General features: G+C 38.1%; 2 protein-coding genes across 2 annotated transcripts; both read right to left on the minus strand.

The window, feature by feature from the left end:
• Positions 1-669: 669 nt before the first annotated feature.
• ASNSD1 (asparagine synthetase domain containing 1) lies at positions 670-5,183 on the minus strand. The gene is made up of 3 exons (XM_047084980.1): positions 3,702-5,183; positions 3,244-3,425; positions 670-1,046 (listed from the first exon to the last, which is right to left on the minus strand). Exons 1-3 carry the CDS (start codon positions 5,181-5,183, stop codon positions 761-763), a joined length of 1,950 nt encoding a protein of 649 aa, XP_046940936.1. The 3' UTR covers positions 670-760.
• Positions 5,184-5,223: 40 nt separating this feature from the next.
• Positions 5,224-9,976, minus strand: ASDURF (ASNSD1 upstream open reading frame). The gene is made up of 4 exons (XM_047084981.1): positions 9,840-9,976; positions 7,404-7,457; positions 6,112-6,187; positions 5,224-5,294 (listed from the first exon to the last, which is right to left on the minus strand). Exons 1-4 carry the CDS (start codon positions 9,927-9,929, stop codon positions 5,224-5,226), a joined length of 291 nt encoding a protein of 96 aa, XP_046940937.1. The 5' UTR covers positions 9,930-9,976.
• Between the last annotated feature and the right edge of the window lie 9,007 nt (positions 9,977-18,983).

Genomic DNA, 18,983 nt, shown 5'->3' on the forward strand with positions numbered 1-18,983 from the left:
GGCAAGAGATGGTAAGCAGAGGAAAATATAGAACTAGGTATGTGCATTTTACATTGGTTAGACCAGACCCCTTTAAACGTTGATAGGAAGGATCCTATAAAAGAGGGGCTGATGAGACACGCAAGGGTTGGGATACAGAAAGCAGGTGGAGGCACAGCTTTTTGATGGGTGGATGGACACACTTCTTGTCCTGATGACTTTGATCTGTGAAAAGCTCAGGTCATGAGCTGAGAATGGGGCAAAGAGAGGAAGGCACAGATGTGTGGGACAGAATGCTTAGAACAGTCACAAGTTCTGACTGAGAAAATGAGCTGCCTAAAGAGATGTAACAGAAGTACCAAGTATTGCTCAGGAGTGTGAATCTCAAGCAAATTGCTTAGCTTCTGTAAACCTGAGTTCTCTCTTCTGCCAAAGAAGGCCCTGTTTAAGCCAGGCCCCCGACGACAATGACAAATTGAGTTATTTCTGGGTGTAGCTACCATGACAAGAGTCAGTAAAAGCTGCCTTCTTTTGTTGCTGGTGGGACATTACCATGTAAGAGCTCAAAGCAATGTTGATATCACAGTTTAAAACATCCCAACTATTCTTTCAAGTATTCTTTTTCTCGTCAATTTGACTAACTTGGTTATATTAAGCTATATAGTTAAATATAAATTCATGTAATGAACCTTAAAACCATTACATTATATAATAATAAAGCAGCTGAGTGTTTTATTTTTACATAATCATCATTCAGTAAATGTTGTTACATTGTGAAATATTATGTTTTAATCTCCTTTTCAATAGAAAGGTTTTCTAAGGAAACGACCTGGAGCCTTTCACATTTATCAGATGCCTTTTCGTTATTCTTTTCCATTTTTGCAATTCTGGATCCAAACTGCATGGCCCGTTTCGGCAGAAGAGGAGAGGTTGTTAAGCCAAGTTCCACTGCTGCAAGACGCAAAATTAGTTTTTCACCAATTCCACGGGGCAAAGTCAAGTTTGCCTTCTCCCAAACTGGTAGGGAATTTAGAAAGGAGACGACATTTTCATCCAGGAAAGGAAATCTAAAATAAATAAACATAACCACTACATAAAAAAACCCAATTTGTTATCATTATTTCTTTTGCATTTTATTCAATGTTAAAATGTATAGCATCAAATTAATTTTTTATGGCACTATTTTTCTCAATTAAAAATATTCTGGTTATTTACACAATTTCACACCTAAAATTTAATCACACTGACAAATGTTTCATGTGACTAATTTGAATACATATACTACAAAATAAATTTTGCCTGGAAAAATAAATACATTAGGCCTATGGTAAGAAATAATCTCAAATTGTTTCCCAAGGAATCTTTAGCAGTGCCTTGAAAACAAGTATGGTCTTAGGTCAATTATTCCATCTGTGTTTGTTCTTTATCATAAAAAAAGAGAATGAATATGAGATCAATATAGAAGCACTCTATAATCCTGAAATTGTGAAACGTTTACTTATGGTAAAATCTTACAGTATCAAAATTATTTAATTACATTCAACCCATTTAAATGGTGACAAATCAGTATAACAGAATAAAGTATTAGATTTAAAAAACTAACTTTCTGCCCTTTGGCTTCCCTGATTTCCTAGAAAATTCTGTGTTGTTTTATTTTGTTTACTTTTTTTTTTCTAAAAAAATTTTTTTTAACATTTATTCATTTTTGAAAGACAGAGAAAGATAGACCATGAGTGGAAGAGGGGCACAGAGAGAGGGAGACACAGAATCTGAAGCAGGCCCCAGACTTTGAGCTGTCAGCACAGAGCCTGACACAGGGCTCGAACTCACGAACTGAGATCATGACCTGAGCTGAAGTCAGATGGTTAACCTACTGAGCCATCTAGGCGCCCCTAAAATACTTTAATACTCTCCTGCCAATTCCTTAATATGCAATACTGTTACAGTAGTGTTTCTGTTTTATTAAATTTTATCCTAGCTCCAGTAGAGAGACTGGAAAAGGTAAGGCATTCGTCATATGAAATATTTTATAAAAATGAATTAATCGCAAAAGCAAATCTATATATAGCATAATCTAATCAATTGACTGCTGAATTAACAGCATGCCAAATGCATAATAAATAATAAATAATAAATAAAAGTATACTAATTTAGTAATAAATTATTTATATCCACCCACTATCAGGGTATTTGTTAAATCACAATTCTCTATTAGCTGTTTAAACATTCCTCATATGCACTTTTACCTGAGGGTATCATATGGGGCCTTTAGAATTAACTGTTCAACTAAATAAATTCCCTTTTCTCTGACCTACCTGAAATAAAGGACTGAATATTGCTCTCTCTCAAATATACACATCCTTCAAAAGGAAAATATTTTTATAGTTTTTATACTGTGGTATATATTTAAATTATATAATATATATAAGAAACTGAAATAGAGGTAAGAAATGGTGAAGTGTTAGAGTAGGTGTATTATGATGTTCTCACAAAGCTGATTTGGACTCCCTGTTCTTGCATGCTGTACCCTTTTAATAAACTACCACTTAATAAATTAACCCACTTGAACAAACTTCTGCTTTTTATAACTATAATACATTTTTCTTTATCCTTAATAATTTAAAAAGTTATTCTCAAGCACTTGTTCACTACCACCATAAATATACTGTTAGGTAAAAATAAACCCCTGAATTTTAAAAAAAAGTATACATATGTAAATGCCTTGATCTCTTGGCAAGTTTTAGGTAACCTGCAACATATGACCAAACTGAGTTCAAAACACACATAGCAGAGGGGAATCCAGTTCTGGAACCAGCATTTACATCAGCATGGATCTAGCATGCATATATGTCCCTAGAGACAAAGCTGGGTTCTCTAACACTGGAGGGCAAAACGTGGAGGTAGGGCCTATGCTCTTGCTGGGAGGAAAGTAAACATTTACAACAAAACCAAACCCATTAAATACTTTCTCTCAGCATTTCACTACCTCGGTTTTATAGTCTTTTTCGCTGTGGTACTAATAACAGTCATGCCAAGACATTCCTTTCAGAATGAGCTCTGGACAACAAGTGCTCTTCTGGCTGCCCCGCCCACCCCACTCTCCCTCTGACTGACGGTGTTTGTAATATAAAGCCAACATATTATTGTTGCTACTGTTACTCATTTGAGTGGTCTCCAAAGAAAGGACCCTAATATTCTCCACAGGCTAATGTTTTGTTTGTTTGTTTGTTTACACAATTACCCACAACACTTAATCTGAATTACCTTGCTTCTTTTCCATGATCACCAATAACTCTGTCATCACGACCAAGATTTCTAGAGGAAATTCGACCCAGTTCCATCTCAATTTCCTTATTTAATCCTTCCATTCCATGGGTCTGAAAGCGGACACGGTGACGAGAATAACCTGCAAGTTGCTCATCAGCACCGATTCCAGTAAGAACCACCTGTAACGGTTTACAGAAATCCGTATTTATGATATATGATAAAGACAAAAGCAAAGCTTAAAAAATTATAATCTCAAAAATAACATCTTCAGACAAAAAACACACGGCAAGTCATAAAGTAGTAAAATATGCCCAATTTTTAAAAAAGTCTTCTATGTTGCATTGTAGATTAAATGCAATTAAAATACGCTATGTTCTTGCAATCTAAATGCTAATAGCTTTAAAGGGTAAAAATTAGGTCTCAGAAATTCTTCGAGTAGACATTCTGTGCCATACCTTTGCGCTGCTCTGATATGATTTTGCTTCGTCCTGGGTCACTAACCAACCAATTCCTCTAGAAGCAAACCAGACTGCACAGCCAATGCTATCGTCCAACACTGTATCCAAGGGCTGAACCAGGTGGCATATTCGAGTTCTTCTTAATTCTTGCAGTTCTTCCAGAGAAACATTAATTTCAACAAAATTCCAAGTCCGGGAAGGGTTAGCAGCCTGTAGTTCCTTCAGTCCCACTCTTCCTGAGATACGATCTGGTACCCTGAATTGTTTATCAGAACTATCATCATCGTTACCAGCAGCAGCAGCAGCAGCAGCAGCATTTTTAGAGGATTCTTCAGAAGGCATTTCACAGTGATTTTTCTGTTTTTTCCTCTTTTTGTTAAAACCAGTTAGTATGGTCTTTTCTTTAGTCATGAACGCCACATTAAGAAGGTCAATGGGTTCATCTAAAGGTACATGATGGTCAGCAAGGGCCGCAATAACCATGGAATCAATACCCCCAGAAAACAGGATTGCAACATTTGCTTTCCTATCACAACTTTTCAAAACCTCACTTTGTGTCAGGTTTTCACCCCTAGGTAAACATAAGACACGTCTCTTCACTGCGATACTCAGGACATCAATGAACTGCTGAACTACTTCCTTCATGTGTCCATCAGTAAGAAAGACCTGAAGCGTTTCCCTGGTAGGTGGGACACTAGCAATGTTACTGCAATGAATCTCAAATGGAGCTTGTGGCAACGTCATATTTAAAGGAACAACAGGTTCTTTAAGATAGAGTTTGGCTTCATTTGCTACCACTGATACAAATGTTGGCAAGTTTGCTGAAATTTGAGTCAGGCTATTAACACATTCTTTGATAACATTCTCCCTAGAAATACATTTCCAAGGGTACAATTTTAAAACCACAGATTCGGACATGGAAGGAGACTTGAGATCAATTCTAAAAATTCCAGATGCTGGAACTTCTTGCCACTGGTTGGCCACTCCAGATGTTTGGGCACCAACTGAAGAGAGGCAGAAACTCTTGCCCAAATTACTAAAATGCCAAAGCAAGCTACGGCGACCAAAAAAATCCCTACCAAACCATAAATGATGACTAGATGCTTGGTAATATATAAAAGACCAAGGACCCTGGACTTCTGAGAAGAGTGACAAAATATCAGATTCAGTCTTACAAGAGGAAAGATAATTAAACATTACTTGGGTATCATTTTCTTCAGCTTCAACCTTTATGCCACTAAAGACTTCTCCATTCCACAGGAACACATTGCCTCTTTCATCTTCCACAGGCTGGGCAGTCAAAACACCTCTTAAGTGAAGGACATGACCAGAAAATAAACACTGGTAGCTAACATCAGACTTTAACAATTGTTTACTACTGTTGGGTCCCCGTCGGTTAAGATTATACAGTAAATCCCCTTTCAAATCTTTGCTGAAATGCTCAACAGAAAAGCTTACAGAACAGCAAATGCCACACATTGTTATGTGAAATCAAGTTATTTCTTGATAAAATAAAATATTATTTCTTGATTTTGGTCTTCTCTGAGTTTTCTATTTCTTGGTATTCTTTTTTCAGTTCATCCAATATATCTGTGGGGGGAGGGGAGAAGATACATCAAGTAAAATAAAAATTCTTGGACCTTCACCTAGTAATTCATAGAGCAACATAGGCTACTTACCAAGATCAAAGCACTTGAGTATATGCACTGTGTTAGTGTGAATAATCGTTTACAACAGGCTTCTGATGACAATGTTTAACTTTTAGGAAAATAATTTCCATTTATTAAATGCTTACTTTGGCCTAGGCACTGGACTATGAACTTTATACATCCCTTCCTATTTATTTCTTTAATTAAATTTTTTTTTAACTTTTATTATTTATTTTTGAGAGACAGGAAGAGAGTGAGGGAGAGGGGCAGAGAGACAGAGAGAGGGAGACAGAATCCAAAGCAGGCTCTAGGCTCCAAGATATCAGCACAGAGCCCCACGCAGGCTTGAACTCAGGGGCCATGAGATCATGACCTGAGGCAAAGTTGGATGCTTAACCAAAATGAGTCACCCAGGTTCTCTTTTCCCTTTCTTGTTTAAATCCCACAAAACTTTTGAGTCCCAAAGTAATGCACTCAAAGTCATAAAAGGAGAAAGTTGTAGAAAATTTTCATACCTAGATCTATCTAAAATTCTACAGCACACATTAATAATTATAGCTTTCTAACACTCTTAGGCTAACTTGAAGAAAACTAAACCACAGCATTAATCTTACTTATATCTATATCACCATCCAATCTTCAGATATAGATTTAAACATTCAGATAGACAATATAATTTAGGCACTACTATTATTTTCTACAGAAAGCCTAGAAAAGACTTTCCATGCATTTCTATATAATATACCAAATAAACTTACTTTTGCTTTCAGAAAGCATTTCTGTTCGGTCTGCAAGAAAGAATATGTTGCTGTTCTGTTGCTGCCTATATACTTTCTGCAAAACATAATTTAGGCTAATATTATGATTTGATCTAAAAAGTGTTATGTCAAAACTCTGAATCCTTTTAGTATGTATTCCTAAACTTCAGTAACGTATATTCAGAACAATACCTTAGCAAATTACAGGTAAACAAAAGTCACCCATTATTCTACCATCTAGAAATTGCTACCATTAACACCGAAGTGAAATGTTTTTTCTGTATATACCGTATCAGTTTTCTTGAACAAAAAAGGCTCTTATTATAAATACAGATTTATTACTTGCTTTTATCAAGGAACACCATATTGGGAACAGTTTCTGTTATCAATAAACATTCTTTTACAACATTATTGTATGGGTATAACATTACAGTTTATTTGGTTAAATCTTCATGTTTTAGACATTTAAGGTATAACCAACTTTAGAAATCAAAGTTGTAATGAATTTCTTTGTAACTAAATCTTTGTATAATCCCATGATTCATAAGTATCAATTCCTATAAGGGGAACTACTGGGTCAAAATGCTACATAGTTTTAAGGCTTTGATATACTCTGCCAACTTGCCCTCTAGAAAGTTTGTATCAGTTGTGACTTAAGTTCTAAAATTCCTTTAAGTGACAATATCAGAAAGGGCTAACCAATCTGTCAGTATCAAATATTTTAAAGGGCTCAAAATAATTTCTTCCTGAAATTTAAAATGTAATTTTTGACAGTATTACTACACATAAAGCAGTAGCTTGCTTGTTTATAGATACATTAATGGAATTGTCATTAAATAACCATATTAAATATTTGGCAGATTCGTGTAAAAAATGTGAGGAAGAGAGAAGCAATTTATCCTTTTTGTTTTTCAACAACTATCCACATTCACTTAAAGGCATAGTCTCCTCAATATATTTTAAGGTTATTTATTTCAAAAGAAAACACCAAATTCAAGTATAAAATAAATACCATTAGTGATTACGTTGTATAATTAGTACCTTTTGGTTCAAAGGTTATGTGAATTGTATATGATGGGAATAAAATATTATCAACTATAATTAACATATAAGTATGTATGTGTATAAAATCTTGGACACTTTTCACTTTTGCAATGTAACTAAAAAGAATGCTGACAACGTGCAAATTTTAATGTAAATATAAATCTTAGATATAATTCTTGTAACTTTAGTATATAGTTAATATAATCAAACTCTCCCACATACAATTCAGAATTACTCTAATAACTCACCCTGTTCTTCTTCAGGTTAGAAAGTTCATCCACAACAATTTTTTGTTCTTTAATCTATTGAAATAAAAGAAAAACTTCTTAAATCAGAGGCTATCAAGTATGTTCAATTGAGGGCCCTTTAAAATTGGAGATGGGATATGGGATTATAATTTACTGACTATCCAAATGGGCAGTCTGTGAACATATAGATTCTTTCCAACAGCAGTGTGTGAGGGTGTGCCTGGGGGAAAGTTGAAAAAGGAAACAGTGATTATACTTGATAGGTGTCAGAAAGCCCACTGAACCCAGACAGAGGGTTTAGTGTTGGTAACCAGCATTCATGCAAGGACCAGAGTGACTAAACTAAGTTTACACCTTTTATTTAAAATAGACAATAAGCGGGGCGCCTGGGTGGCGCAGTCGGTTAAGCGTCCGACTTCAGCCAGGTCACGATCTCGCGGTCCGTGAGTTCGAGCCCCGCGTCGGGCTCTGGGCTGATGGCTCAGAGCCTGGAGCCTGTTTCCGGTTCTGTGTCTCCCTCTCTCTCTGCCCCTCCCCCATTCATGCTCTGTCTCTCTCTGTCCCAAAAATAAATAAACATTGAAAAAAAAATTTAAAATAGACAATAAGCACCAAGAGTATTTTTAATGACTTCTTTTAGGTTATGTTTTATTTTTATTATTATTATTTTTTACAAATAGCAAATGTCACAAGGAGTAGGCTACTTTTCTTCCCTCTCAAATGTCAATGGTTTCCATGATTCATGTATAAATAGTGCAGCCACACATGCAGAACAAACAAGTAGTACTAAATGACCTACCTGGGGCTGTTAAGGTGTTATCACTTTCCATCTTGGCTTTATTCCTCTTTACATTTCAAAGACTAGCACAGTGCTGGCACTGCTGAACTAGGCCTCACTTTTTATTAGTAGGCTAGGGCACAACTAAGTGGAAGTGAATTTCTAACTCTTTTCAGCAAGGGCAGTTATACTGTGAACATGACTGATTACATTGTGTTATCAGTGCCTCTAAAAGCAGGTTTTATAAACTCTGTCCTACCTCACACACCTCACAGATCTGTCACACATCAGCATAAATGGCTTGCTATGGTAGCAATTGGAGTAGGTTGTATGTGGTTTGAAAATTCACTCCCTACTATGTGGCAATGAGAAAGAATGAAATATGACCCTTTGTAGCAACATGGATGGAACTGGAGAGTGTGATGCTAAGTGAAATAAGCCATACAGAGAAAGACAGATACCGTATGTTTTCACTCTTATGTGGATCCTGAGAAACTTAACAGGAACCCATGGGGGAGGGGAAGGAAAAAAAAATAAAGAGAGGTTAGAGTGGGAGAGAGCCAAAGCATAAGAGACTCTTAAAAACTGAGAACAAACTGAGGGTTGATGGGGGGTGGGAGGGAGGGGAGGGTAGGTGACAGGCATTGAAGAGGGCATCTTTTGGGATGAGCACTGGGTGTTGTATGGAAACCAATTTGACAATAAATTTCATATATTAAAAAAAAAAGAAAATGCACTCCCTATGGGTGTGTACTCTTCTGTTTCTCCAGTCAGTGTAGTAACTGGCTAGATTTGAGTTGAATTCCAAGACCAAATTTGTATAACCTTCAGACTTACGTTTGAACAGTGCTTCCCCATTCATTTTAGGAATGACAGGCGTACATTATACATTTCACTTTACTTCAAACAAGGAAAAGAATACGGAGAGATGAGTGACTTGCCTGAGATGTTACTGTTAGTTTAGGACAAAACTAAAGTAAAATCTAGGACATCTAATACCTTAATGGCTATAACCATTCCCATCTCCAGCATATTTTTGTTTATGGCAGTTAAGATTTACATTGCTTAGCCCTCCCCCTGCCCCCCCCCCCCAGCCCCGACCTTTTTGGGTAGAACAGTGACCATCAGATACACGTTTCAGGATTATTGCTCTAGCTACAGTGGAGAACAGATAGGAAGAAGGTAAGGATGGATGCGGAGAGAGTGGTTAGGAAACCTATGGAAGATTCCCGATGGTGGATGAAGATGGCTCGTTTAGGATGGTGAGCGTACACTGTGATGAAGGGATCTATTTGAAATGAACTTCAGAAGTAGAACTGGTAGGTGATGGGCGTCAAGAATGGCTTCCAGGTTATTGGCATGGACAACTGAATGGATAGTGGTGACATTTTCTGAGATGGGAAATACTGTAGCATCCGGATCTGGGGTGGGCCGTATTTCTAATGGTTTACAAAGAGTAGAGAGAAAAGACCTCAACCAAGCCTGTCCCACTGCCAAATGGGTCTACTCTTGGGGCAAATTTCACGATCTCCCTTTAACTGTGGCTGCCAAGTGCTAAGACTCAGGGCAAAGTCCAGGGCGGGCCATGTGGCGCGGTGGATCTTCTTTGGAGTCAAGCAGAGCCCAGTCCGCAGCTTCGCGACTCGTCCTACACTCACCTTGCTGCTAAGATCCTCCTTGTGCGGGGTCGAGTTATCTGCAGAGGACAGCGCAGCGCCCTCCTCGGGTTGAGACCCACGGCTGGGCATCTCCACAGAGCGCGGTGAACTCAGGATACGCCACCCCACTAGCTCCCACTACCCAACAGGCTCCAATTCAGCGCATGCGCGCTCCCAGCGGCCCCCACCCCCTTCCTTTCACTTTCCCATCAGTCTTACCGATAGCGGCTGCGCATTTGCTAGAGCGCCTGCGCAAACCCGCACTGTCTTGGGAGCAGTTGTGCGCGTGCGCACAGTTGCTTAGGACGTTCGTGAAATGTGAGTGGTATCTGAACGGTCCCCTAGCGGAGCTGACGTGGAAAAGCTCCTGTGGCCACCACACGAGCTGGAATCCAGTGGATTGTGAGTTATATGCGCCCCCCAGTGGTAAATATAAAGAATAGAAGAGCGGTAAAAATACCACTTCCTATTTATTATCTAGGCAAAGAAGGACATGAAACTAGGCATAGATTTAATAAATAACATTTTTGGCAACGGAACGCTACAGACTTGGTAAAATTTTTGCTAACTACTTATTAGGGTTAAAAGATAAATATAGGATGCCTAGTTAAATATAAATTTCTAATTAATGAATAAATTTTTAGTATAAGTATGTTGCATGCAATATTTACAGTGTCTCCTTAGAGAAAAATTATCCAAACCTTGTAAACAGGCAAGAGATTAAGAGGTGTTCTTTAATATCTTTTCTGAACTTTATTTTCTATTGACTGGGCTATTTTACAATTATGCAGGAACAGAGGTTAACTTGTAAATTTTGTGGCAGAGATGCAAATAATTTCTATCTGGTGGACCAGATAATGCCACAGGTTGTGATTGATTGTTCTGTAAGAAATTAATCAGTTTTACATCTAACTCTGCAGTTAATAATGATTTATTTATTAATATATGCCTAATTTTTAATAAACTCTGTTGTTTTGACATCTGTTCCTTCATTAATTAGATTGAATAAAATGAATAAAATTGAGTAATATGACATATGTTCATATTATACTTGCATGAGAGACATAATTTTGTATATTTGAAAATTATACTTCAACATAGGAACTCTCAAGCTTCCATGGAGATGCCAACTGATGTGTACTCAACTGAGGGAGTGAAATTGTATGGCTAAGGAAATGCACCTCAGAGTTATTTAGGCCCAGGCGTATCTTTTATTGGCTCTTAGAGTAAATTCAAAGTGGTTATAGAACTAAGTTAACTGTCTACTTTTACTTTTTACTGATTTTTTAAAATTTGTTTTTGTTTCTAATTAATGCATGTCTGATAAGTTATTATACATTGGTAGCAGCAGTGATTGAGAATTTGATTTTATGGTATAAACATTTGAAGATACCTGTTGCATGATGGAGATCTAGTCTCTATTAGAAGAGAGATGAAAGAGAATCCAGTTTTATGGTCTTTTTGTCTTTTGTGAGCTCAAATTAATTAAGAACTTTGTGCCCACTGGGAAATAGAACTGCTTTTTGAGATCTGGGCTGGTGAAGGTTTGTATTTCTGTTTTGCTTTCAACCTGGGATTGAGATGTAAAACTGAAGCTATAAGCTTTCTATGTTTACATGTGTCTATATTTCAGAATAGCCTTTCTATGTTGCTGAGTGTAAAATGTTTTCATACTTCTGGAGAGTATTAATAAATTCCATTATAATGTCTCATATTAAAGAAATTCTGGTTCCATACAAATTTTAGGACTGTTTGTTCTAGCTCTATGAAAAATGCTGGTGGTATTTTGATACAGATTGCATTAAATGTGTAGATTGCTTTGAGTAGTATAGACACTATTTGTTCTTCCAATCCATGGGCATGGAATGTTTTTCCATTTTTTTGTGTCTATTTGTTCTTCCAATCCATGGGCATGGAATGTTTTTCCATTTTTTTGTGTCTTCTTCAATTTCTTTCCTAAGTGTTCTATAGTTTACAAGGTACAGAACGTTTACCTCTTAAGTTAGGTTTATTCCTAGGTATTTTATAGTTTTTGGTACAATTGTAAATCTTATGGATTTTGGTGTGATTTCTCTTTCTGATCTTTCATTATTGGTGTATATAGAAATGCAATATATTGGGGCACCTGGGTGGCTCAGTCGGTTAAGCGTCCGACTTCAGCCAGGTCACGATCTCGCGGTCCGTGAGTTCGAGCCCCGCGTCAGGCTCTGGGCTGATGGCTCAGAGCCTGGAGCCTGTTTCCGATTCTGTGTCTCCCTCTCTCTTTGCCCCTCCCCCGTTCATGCTCTGTCTCTCTCTGTCCCAAAAAAATAAATAAACGTTGAAAAAAAAATTAAAAAAAAAAAAGAAATGCAATATATTTCTGTATATTGATTTTGCATCCTGTGACTTTGCTGAATTTGTGTATCAGTTTTAGCAACTTTTTGGTGGAATCTCAGTCAATAGCCAAAGCAATCTTGAAAAAGCAAAGCAAAGCTGGAGACATCAAATTTCAGACTTGAAGCTACATTATAAAGCTATAGTCATCAAGATGGTATGGTACTGGCACAAAAACAGACACATAGATCAATGGAACAGGATAGAAAACCAAGAAATGGACCCACAACTATATGGTCAACTAATCTTCGACAAAGCAGGAAAGAATATCCAGTGGAAAAAGTACAGTCTCTTCAACAAATGGTGTTGGGAAAACTAGACAGCTACATGCAAAAGAATGAAGCTGGATTACTTTCATATACCATACACAAAAATGAATTCAAAATAGGTGAAAGACCTAAATGTGAGACAGGAAACCATCAAAATCCTAGAGGAGAACACAGGCAGCAACTTCTTTGACCTTGGCTGTAGCGACTTCTTATTAGACATGTTTCTGGAGGCAAGGAAAACAAAGCAAAAATGAACTATTAGGACCTTATCAAGATAAAAAGTTTTGCACAGCAAAGGAAACAGTCAACAAAACTAAAAGGCAGCCTACGGAATGGGAGAAGATACTTGCAAATGATATAGCTGATAAAGGGTTAGTATCCAAAATCTATAAAGAACTTATCAAACTCAACACCCAAAAAACAAATAATCCAGTTAAGAAATGAGTGGAAGACATGAATACTTTTCCAAAGAAGACATCCAAATGGCTAACAGACACATGAAAAGATGGTCAACATAATTCATCATCAGTGAAATACAAATCAAAACCAGGAGGAGACAGCACCTCACACCTGTCAAAATGGCTAAAATTAACAACATGGGAAACAACAGATGTTGGTGAGGATGTGGAGAAAGGAGAACCCTCTTGCATTGTTGGTGGGAACAGAAACTGGTGCAGCCACTCTGGAAAACAGTATGGAGGTTCCTCAAAAAGTGAAAAATAGAACTACCCTATGATTCAGCAATTTCACTACTACATATTTACCCAAAGGATACAAAAATTTTGATTTGAAGAGGCACATGCACCCTGATATTTATAACAGCATTATGAACAATGGCCACATTATGGAAAGAGCCTAAATGGCCATTGACTAATGAATTCATAAAGGAGATATGGTACACATACACACACACACACTGGAATATTACTCAGCTATCAAAAAGAATGAAATCTTGCCATTTGCAATGACATGGATGGAGGTAGGGTGTATTATGCTAAGTGAAATAAGTCAGTCAGAGAAATATAAATACCATATGATTTCACTCATATGTGGAATTTAAGAAATGAAACAGATGAACATAGGGGAAGGGGAAAAAAGTTTTGAGGGCATATTCACAAGATAATAGTTTTTAAATTTTTTTAATGTTTGCTTGTTTTTGAGAGAGAGAGACAGAGCATGAGCAGGGGAAGATCAGAGAGAGAGGGAGACACAGAATAAGAAGCAAGCTCCAGGTTCTGAGCTGTCAGCACAGAGCCTGATGTGGGGCTCAAACCCATGGACCATAAGATCATGACCTGAGCCAAAGTCGGACACTTAACCAACTGAACCACCCAGGTGCTCCAGATAATAGTTTTTAAAATTTTTATTACCAAATATTATATTAATTAAAAACTGAAATTTGGCATTCTTTTAACTCACCTCCTGGCTGGTTCTCCAACACTTTTAGGGTTTAATACAGCCGAGATGGTGGGAACCTGGGAACACACCTTTCCTGACACATGGGGTGTGATTTTAATTTGTGCTTGCAGGAAAAAGTGAAGCTTTTCTATAATGCTAGAAACCAAGTTCTCAGTATATTGGTCTTCTTTGTACTCCACCTTCTATGGCAGTGGCTGGCAGAGTAGAAGTTCTGGTTCAGGTTTGAGTTTACTCTTTGACTCAATTATTTCCATACTGAGTAGTCAGAAATACTGCTGATTGGTCTACAGCTGCTCACTCCCTTTTGGTGGTGGATTGTTGCTTATGGCTCTGCCTGGTTTGGATATTTCTGCTGTTTTGGTTTCGGTGTTGTTGTGTGTGTTCTATTCCTGGGGGCCACTTAAGATGACCTACTACTAAACAAAGTGGTGATAGTTATATTAGTATGGTGCTAAACTGCTTTCAAAGTTCTTTCACATTTTATCTTATTTTTTCATGTATATCCAGTCGTGTCTATTTCCCCCCCTCAGCTGCTATAATTACTGCATTGCTTAAAATCACACTTTGGGGTTACCTGGTATCATTTGTCTTGCCTGACTGGTTCAGAACTATCTGTATCTCACCATACAACCAGCAAGGCTGTTCTTCCTTCATTTAAGTCCATTGCTGTCATGTATCTACTTACCAAGATAATTTCATGTTTATTAATGCTATTCTCTTCCTCTGATGCTACATTCTTAATATATTTTATTCCATTTAACAATACATAGTTCACTGTTGACTATTTTATGAAAGTGAGGTGTATTATTACCTTGTCTTCCAAGGTTTTGAATGAATAGTGCCCCCAACCACTGTTTTTCTTTGCTTTCTTGGTATATTATAACACACATTTCTAGCCACATAAGTCTCCTTTCTGTCTCTCCACAATGAGGTGTGGAATAGTGCTGGTGGTGGGTGCCCTTCTAACTATACAAAGTCACCTCAAAATTTTGTTCATATTGCATACAGATATCTCAGTCCTTTCCCTAGATTTACTGAAACAAATCTTTAGGAATGGGATATGGTTGTCTGCTGCATAACATAGTGTTTACCATTTACCCTATAACCCAAAGGGCTGAGCTTGAATTTAGGCTTATATTTATTAGATGTGTGACTTTGGGTAAATAAGTCATTAACCCTTCAAGCCTCAGTTTCCTAATCTGTAGAATGGGAATAATAATAATGCCTAACTCAAAGGGTTGTTATGAGGATTGAGTGAGTTAATGTTTGTCAGGTGTTTAAAATAGTTTAAGACACATAGTAAGCACTATTTAAGTGTGTGTTAAAAGGGTAAGTTAGAAGCTCCCCCAGATGAATGCCCGGGTGGATCAGTTGGTTGAGTGTCTGACTCTTGATTTTGGCTCAGGTCATGATCCCAGGGCCGGGGGATCAAGATTCTCTCTCTCTCTCCCTCTGCCCCTCTCCACTGCTCACATACACTCTCTCCCCCCACCCCCCCTTCTCAAAAAATAAAAAACAATAAAAAGAGAAGTTCCCCTAGATGAATTTGACACAAGCAAGATCAAGATTCTCTCTCTCTGGGGCTCCTGGGTGGCTCAGTCAGTTAAGTGGCCGACTTCAGCTCAGGTCATGATCTCATGGTTCATGGGTTCCAGCCCCGCATCGGGCTCTGTGCTGACAGCTCAGAGCCTAGAGCCTGCTTTGGATTCTGTGTCCCCCCCTCTCTCTGCCCCTCCCCTGCTCATGCTCTCTCTGTCTCTAAAAAATGAATAAAACTGTTAAAAATTTTTAAAAAAGATTCTCTCTCTCCCTTTGCCTCTCTCCACTCCTCACATGTACCCTCTCCCAAAAACTAAAAAATAATAAAAAGAGAAGTTCCCCAAAATGAATTTGACACAAGCAAGACTTATGAACCAATGGATTGGAAAGAACCAGGTTCCAAAATGCTTGGCCTGTTTCTTATTGAAAATAGGTCCTATCTTCTACTTCCAGTGATTCTCAACAGGGCTAAGGCTGGAGGCATTTTTGGTTGTCACAATAAATAGATAGTTCTGTTCACTTTGCTGGGGTAGGGCTACTGGATGCCAATTGAAAGGTGACACATCGAGCCACAGACTTATAAGAAGCCTAGATCAGCCACCTAGAGGGTGGTCTCAGCAGCAGACAGAACTGGAAATTGCATGGAGTGGGATTTGGACCAGGCTCTAGAGTCAAATAACAAGGAGGTAAAATCAAAGAAGAGGTTATACTGTAATCTAAGTAGGTGTGTTGCATCAGGAATTCTGTCGGAAGGTGACGAGGCCTGAGATCTTGGACTAGTGTTTATAAGCAGGGCTCTGGTATCTGGAAGGGGGACTCCTGGGTCTTATCATACAGGCACTGGAGGGGGGAGGAGGAGGCAGTGTCTTAGCTTAGTTGAAAAGCATACCAGGCTGATCTCGGTCACTTAAGGGAAATGGCTGAGTCTCCCAAGCACTGTGCTGAAGATGAGTAAACCCTTTCTACCAGAGATAAGATTGGTTCTGCAGTTTAGTTTCAGCTATGGAATGTGGAGATCGGGCACCCTTGGTTCCTACAGCCAACATCACTTTGGGGATCTTGTGTAGGGCAGGGACTGGAGTAAGACAAATGAGACACATAGGTGCAGATTTTAAGGATGCACACACTCTCAGGGTGCTGCAATGAGCACCTCTTTAGATTTTCCACTCTAGGTATCTCATACACCTCACTCTGGTCTCGGCCCTACTCTTGTATTAACTGGATCTGAACACTTCATTATTGGTGATACTATCTTACAATCTAGGTAGGGGTCAGTGTGGCTTGTGAATGACACCAGTGAAAAATGCTTCTTATACTGCCCATGCATCTTTACTTGTCTGACAGTTAAGAAAGAGGTTGATTAAAATTATCTTAGCTTTTTCCATGACTTCTGTCACATGTTCACATGTTCTCAAAGACTAAGGATATGCTTGGGGCACCTGGGTGGCCCAGTCAGTTGAGCATCTGACTTTAGCTCAGCTCATGATCTCAAAGCTCATGAGTTCAGTCCACATGTTGGGCTCTGTGCTGACAGCTCAGAGCCTGGGGTCTGCTTCGGATTCTGTGTCTTGCTCTCTCTCTGCCCCTCCCCTGCTCGTGCTCTCTCTCTCTCAGAAATAAATAAACATTAAAAAATTTTTAAGAAAGACTAAGGATGTGCTTAAAAAGTTCTGTTCCACATTAATGAAGAAGCAAAGTTAAACATAACCATCTCTGTGAGCTAGACTACAGTGAATGGTAGTCAATGAAATAAAGTTACGAAATGCTTAATATCTAAAGAGTCTCAAAGTGATTAGGCATTTATTGTTACCAAATTTGCATTTAGGTGCTTCTAAAACATGCAGAAATGTGTCCATCTGAGTGAATCAACAGGAACAAATAAAATCTGAATGATGTATTAGTGAAGCACATTTGTAGAGAATGCCTTCTTTATAATGCAGAGCTCTTCATAGCTGGGTATTTTTATCCTAGTTCTGACTATTAGCTATAATAAGGTTTTACAAAGCTGTACTAAAAATTTATTTATGGTAACAATATAACTCTACCTTGGTGTTTTTTTCTTTCTTTGTGAAGCAACTACCAGGAAAATTCTATTTGTATTATCATAGTGTAAACAAGCAAACAAGTTAGTTCAAGGTAGTTCAATTTACAAGTTAGCTTGTAGGTTCTGTTGTTTTAGTATTAAAAGCGCTGCTATGCTGTGGTTATTGGCTTGCCCTAGGAAAACAAAACAAAACAACACATGGATATGTGTCCATAGCTCCCAATGGTTTATAGTGGAAGTGGAGTACACAAGGCTGAGATTAAATTCCTGATGACTAAAGTCTTACTGCTGATGCTGCTGTCATCATAGGTATGGCTGCCACTGCAGTCCAGCCTGGTGGTTTAGGCCTCTTGAAAGAAGGGGTAGGGGCACCTGGGTGGCGAAGTTGAGTGTTCGCCTTTGGCTCGGGTTATGATCTTGCGGTTTGTGAGTTCAAGCCCCACGTTAGGCTCACTGCTGTCAGCCTGTCAACGCAGAGCCCGCTTCAGATCCTCTGTCCCCCTTTCTCTGCCCCTCTCCCACTTGCGCTTTCCCCAAAATAAGTAATAATAAAAAAAGAAGGGGCAGAGAATGGCTTTTGCAGAAGGATATATATAGGGGACAGGGAAAGAGGGAGGAGGTGAAAGAGTATGAAGTCAGGCAGTTAGAACTTGGGAGACTGTGTTGTTCAAATAACTGAAATTATGATCATACAACTGGTACTAATATTTGAACTAATTGTAATTTTACTTAGAGTCATGTAGATGAAGATAAAATATAACTAGGTGGGGTTCTCCATGAATATAAGCCCGTAACCGGGCTTTTTTTCTATAAGGCACATGGTTTAATTAAAATGTTTAGTTCAACTAAAGAAATTTTTATCTCGGCATTTTCTGTTTGTTTGCTTTTTGTTTACTTTCTTTTTTATGTAATTTCAAGTTTTTATTTAAATTTCACTTAGTAAACATATAAGGTAATATTAGTTTCAGGAGTAGAATTTAGTGGTTCATCACTTACATGTAACACTCAGTGCTCATCACAACTAGTGCCCTCCTTTATATCTGTCACCCATTTAATCCAACCCCCCCACCCACTCTCCTGTCCAGCAACCCTTAGTTTGTTCTCTATAGTTAAGAGTCTGTTTTATGGTTGCCTTTCTCTTTCTCTGACCGCCCCCCCCCATATTCACCTGTTTCATTTCTTAAATTCCACATGAGTGAAATCATGTGCTATTTGTCTTTCTCTGACTGACTTGTTTGGCTTAGCATAATACACTCTAGCTCTAGCTCCATCCACTTTGTTACAAATGGCAAGATTTCATTCTTTTTGATAGCTAATATTATATATATATATATATATATATGCACACATTATATATATATATGCACACATACCACGTCTTCTTTATCCATTCATCAGTCAATGGATACTTGGGCTCTTTGCATAGTTTGGCTGTTGTCGTTAATGCCGCTATAAACATCGGGGTGCATGTACCCCTTTGAATCTGTATTTTTGTAT

The sequence above is a fragment of the Lynx rufus genome, unplaced genomic scaffold, assembly GCF_022079265.1.
Source record: "Lynx rufus isolate CCGP_SWC_20201006 ecotype Redwood Valley unplaced genomic scaffold, mLynRuf1.p SCAF_2, whole genome shotgun sequence".
In the NCBI taxonomy this organism is placed as follows: Eukaryota; Metazoa; Chordata; class Mammalia; order Carnivora; family Felidae; genus Lynx; species Lynx rufus.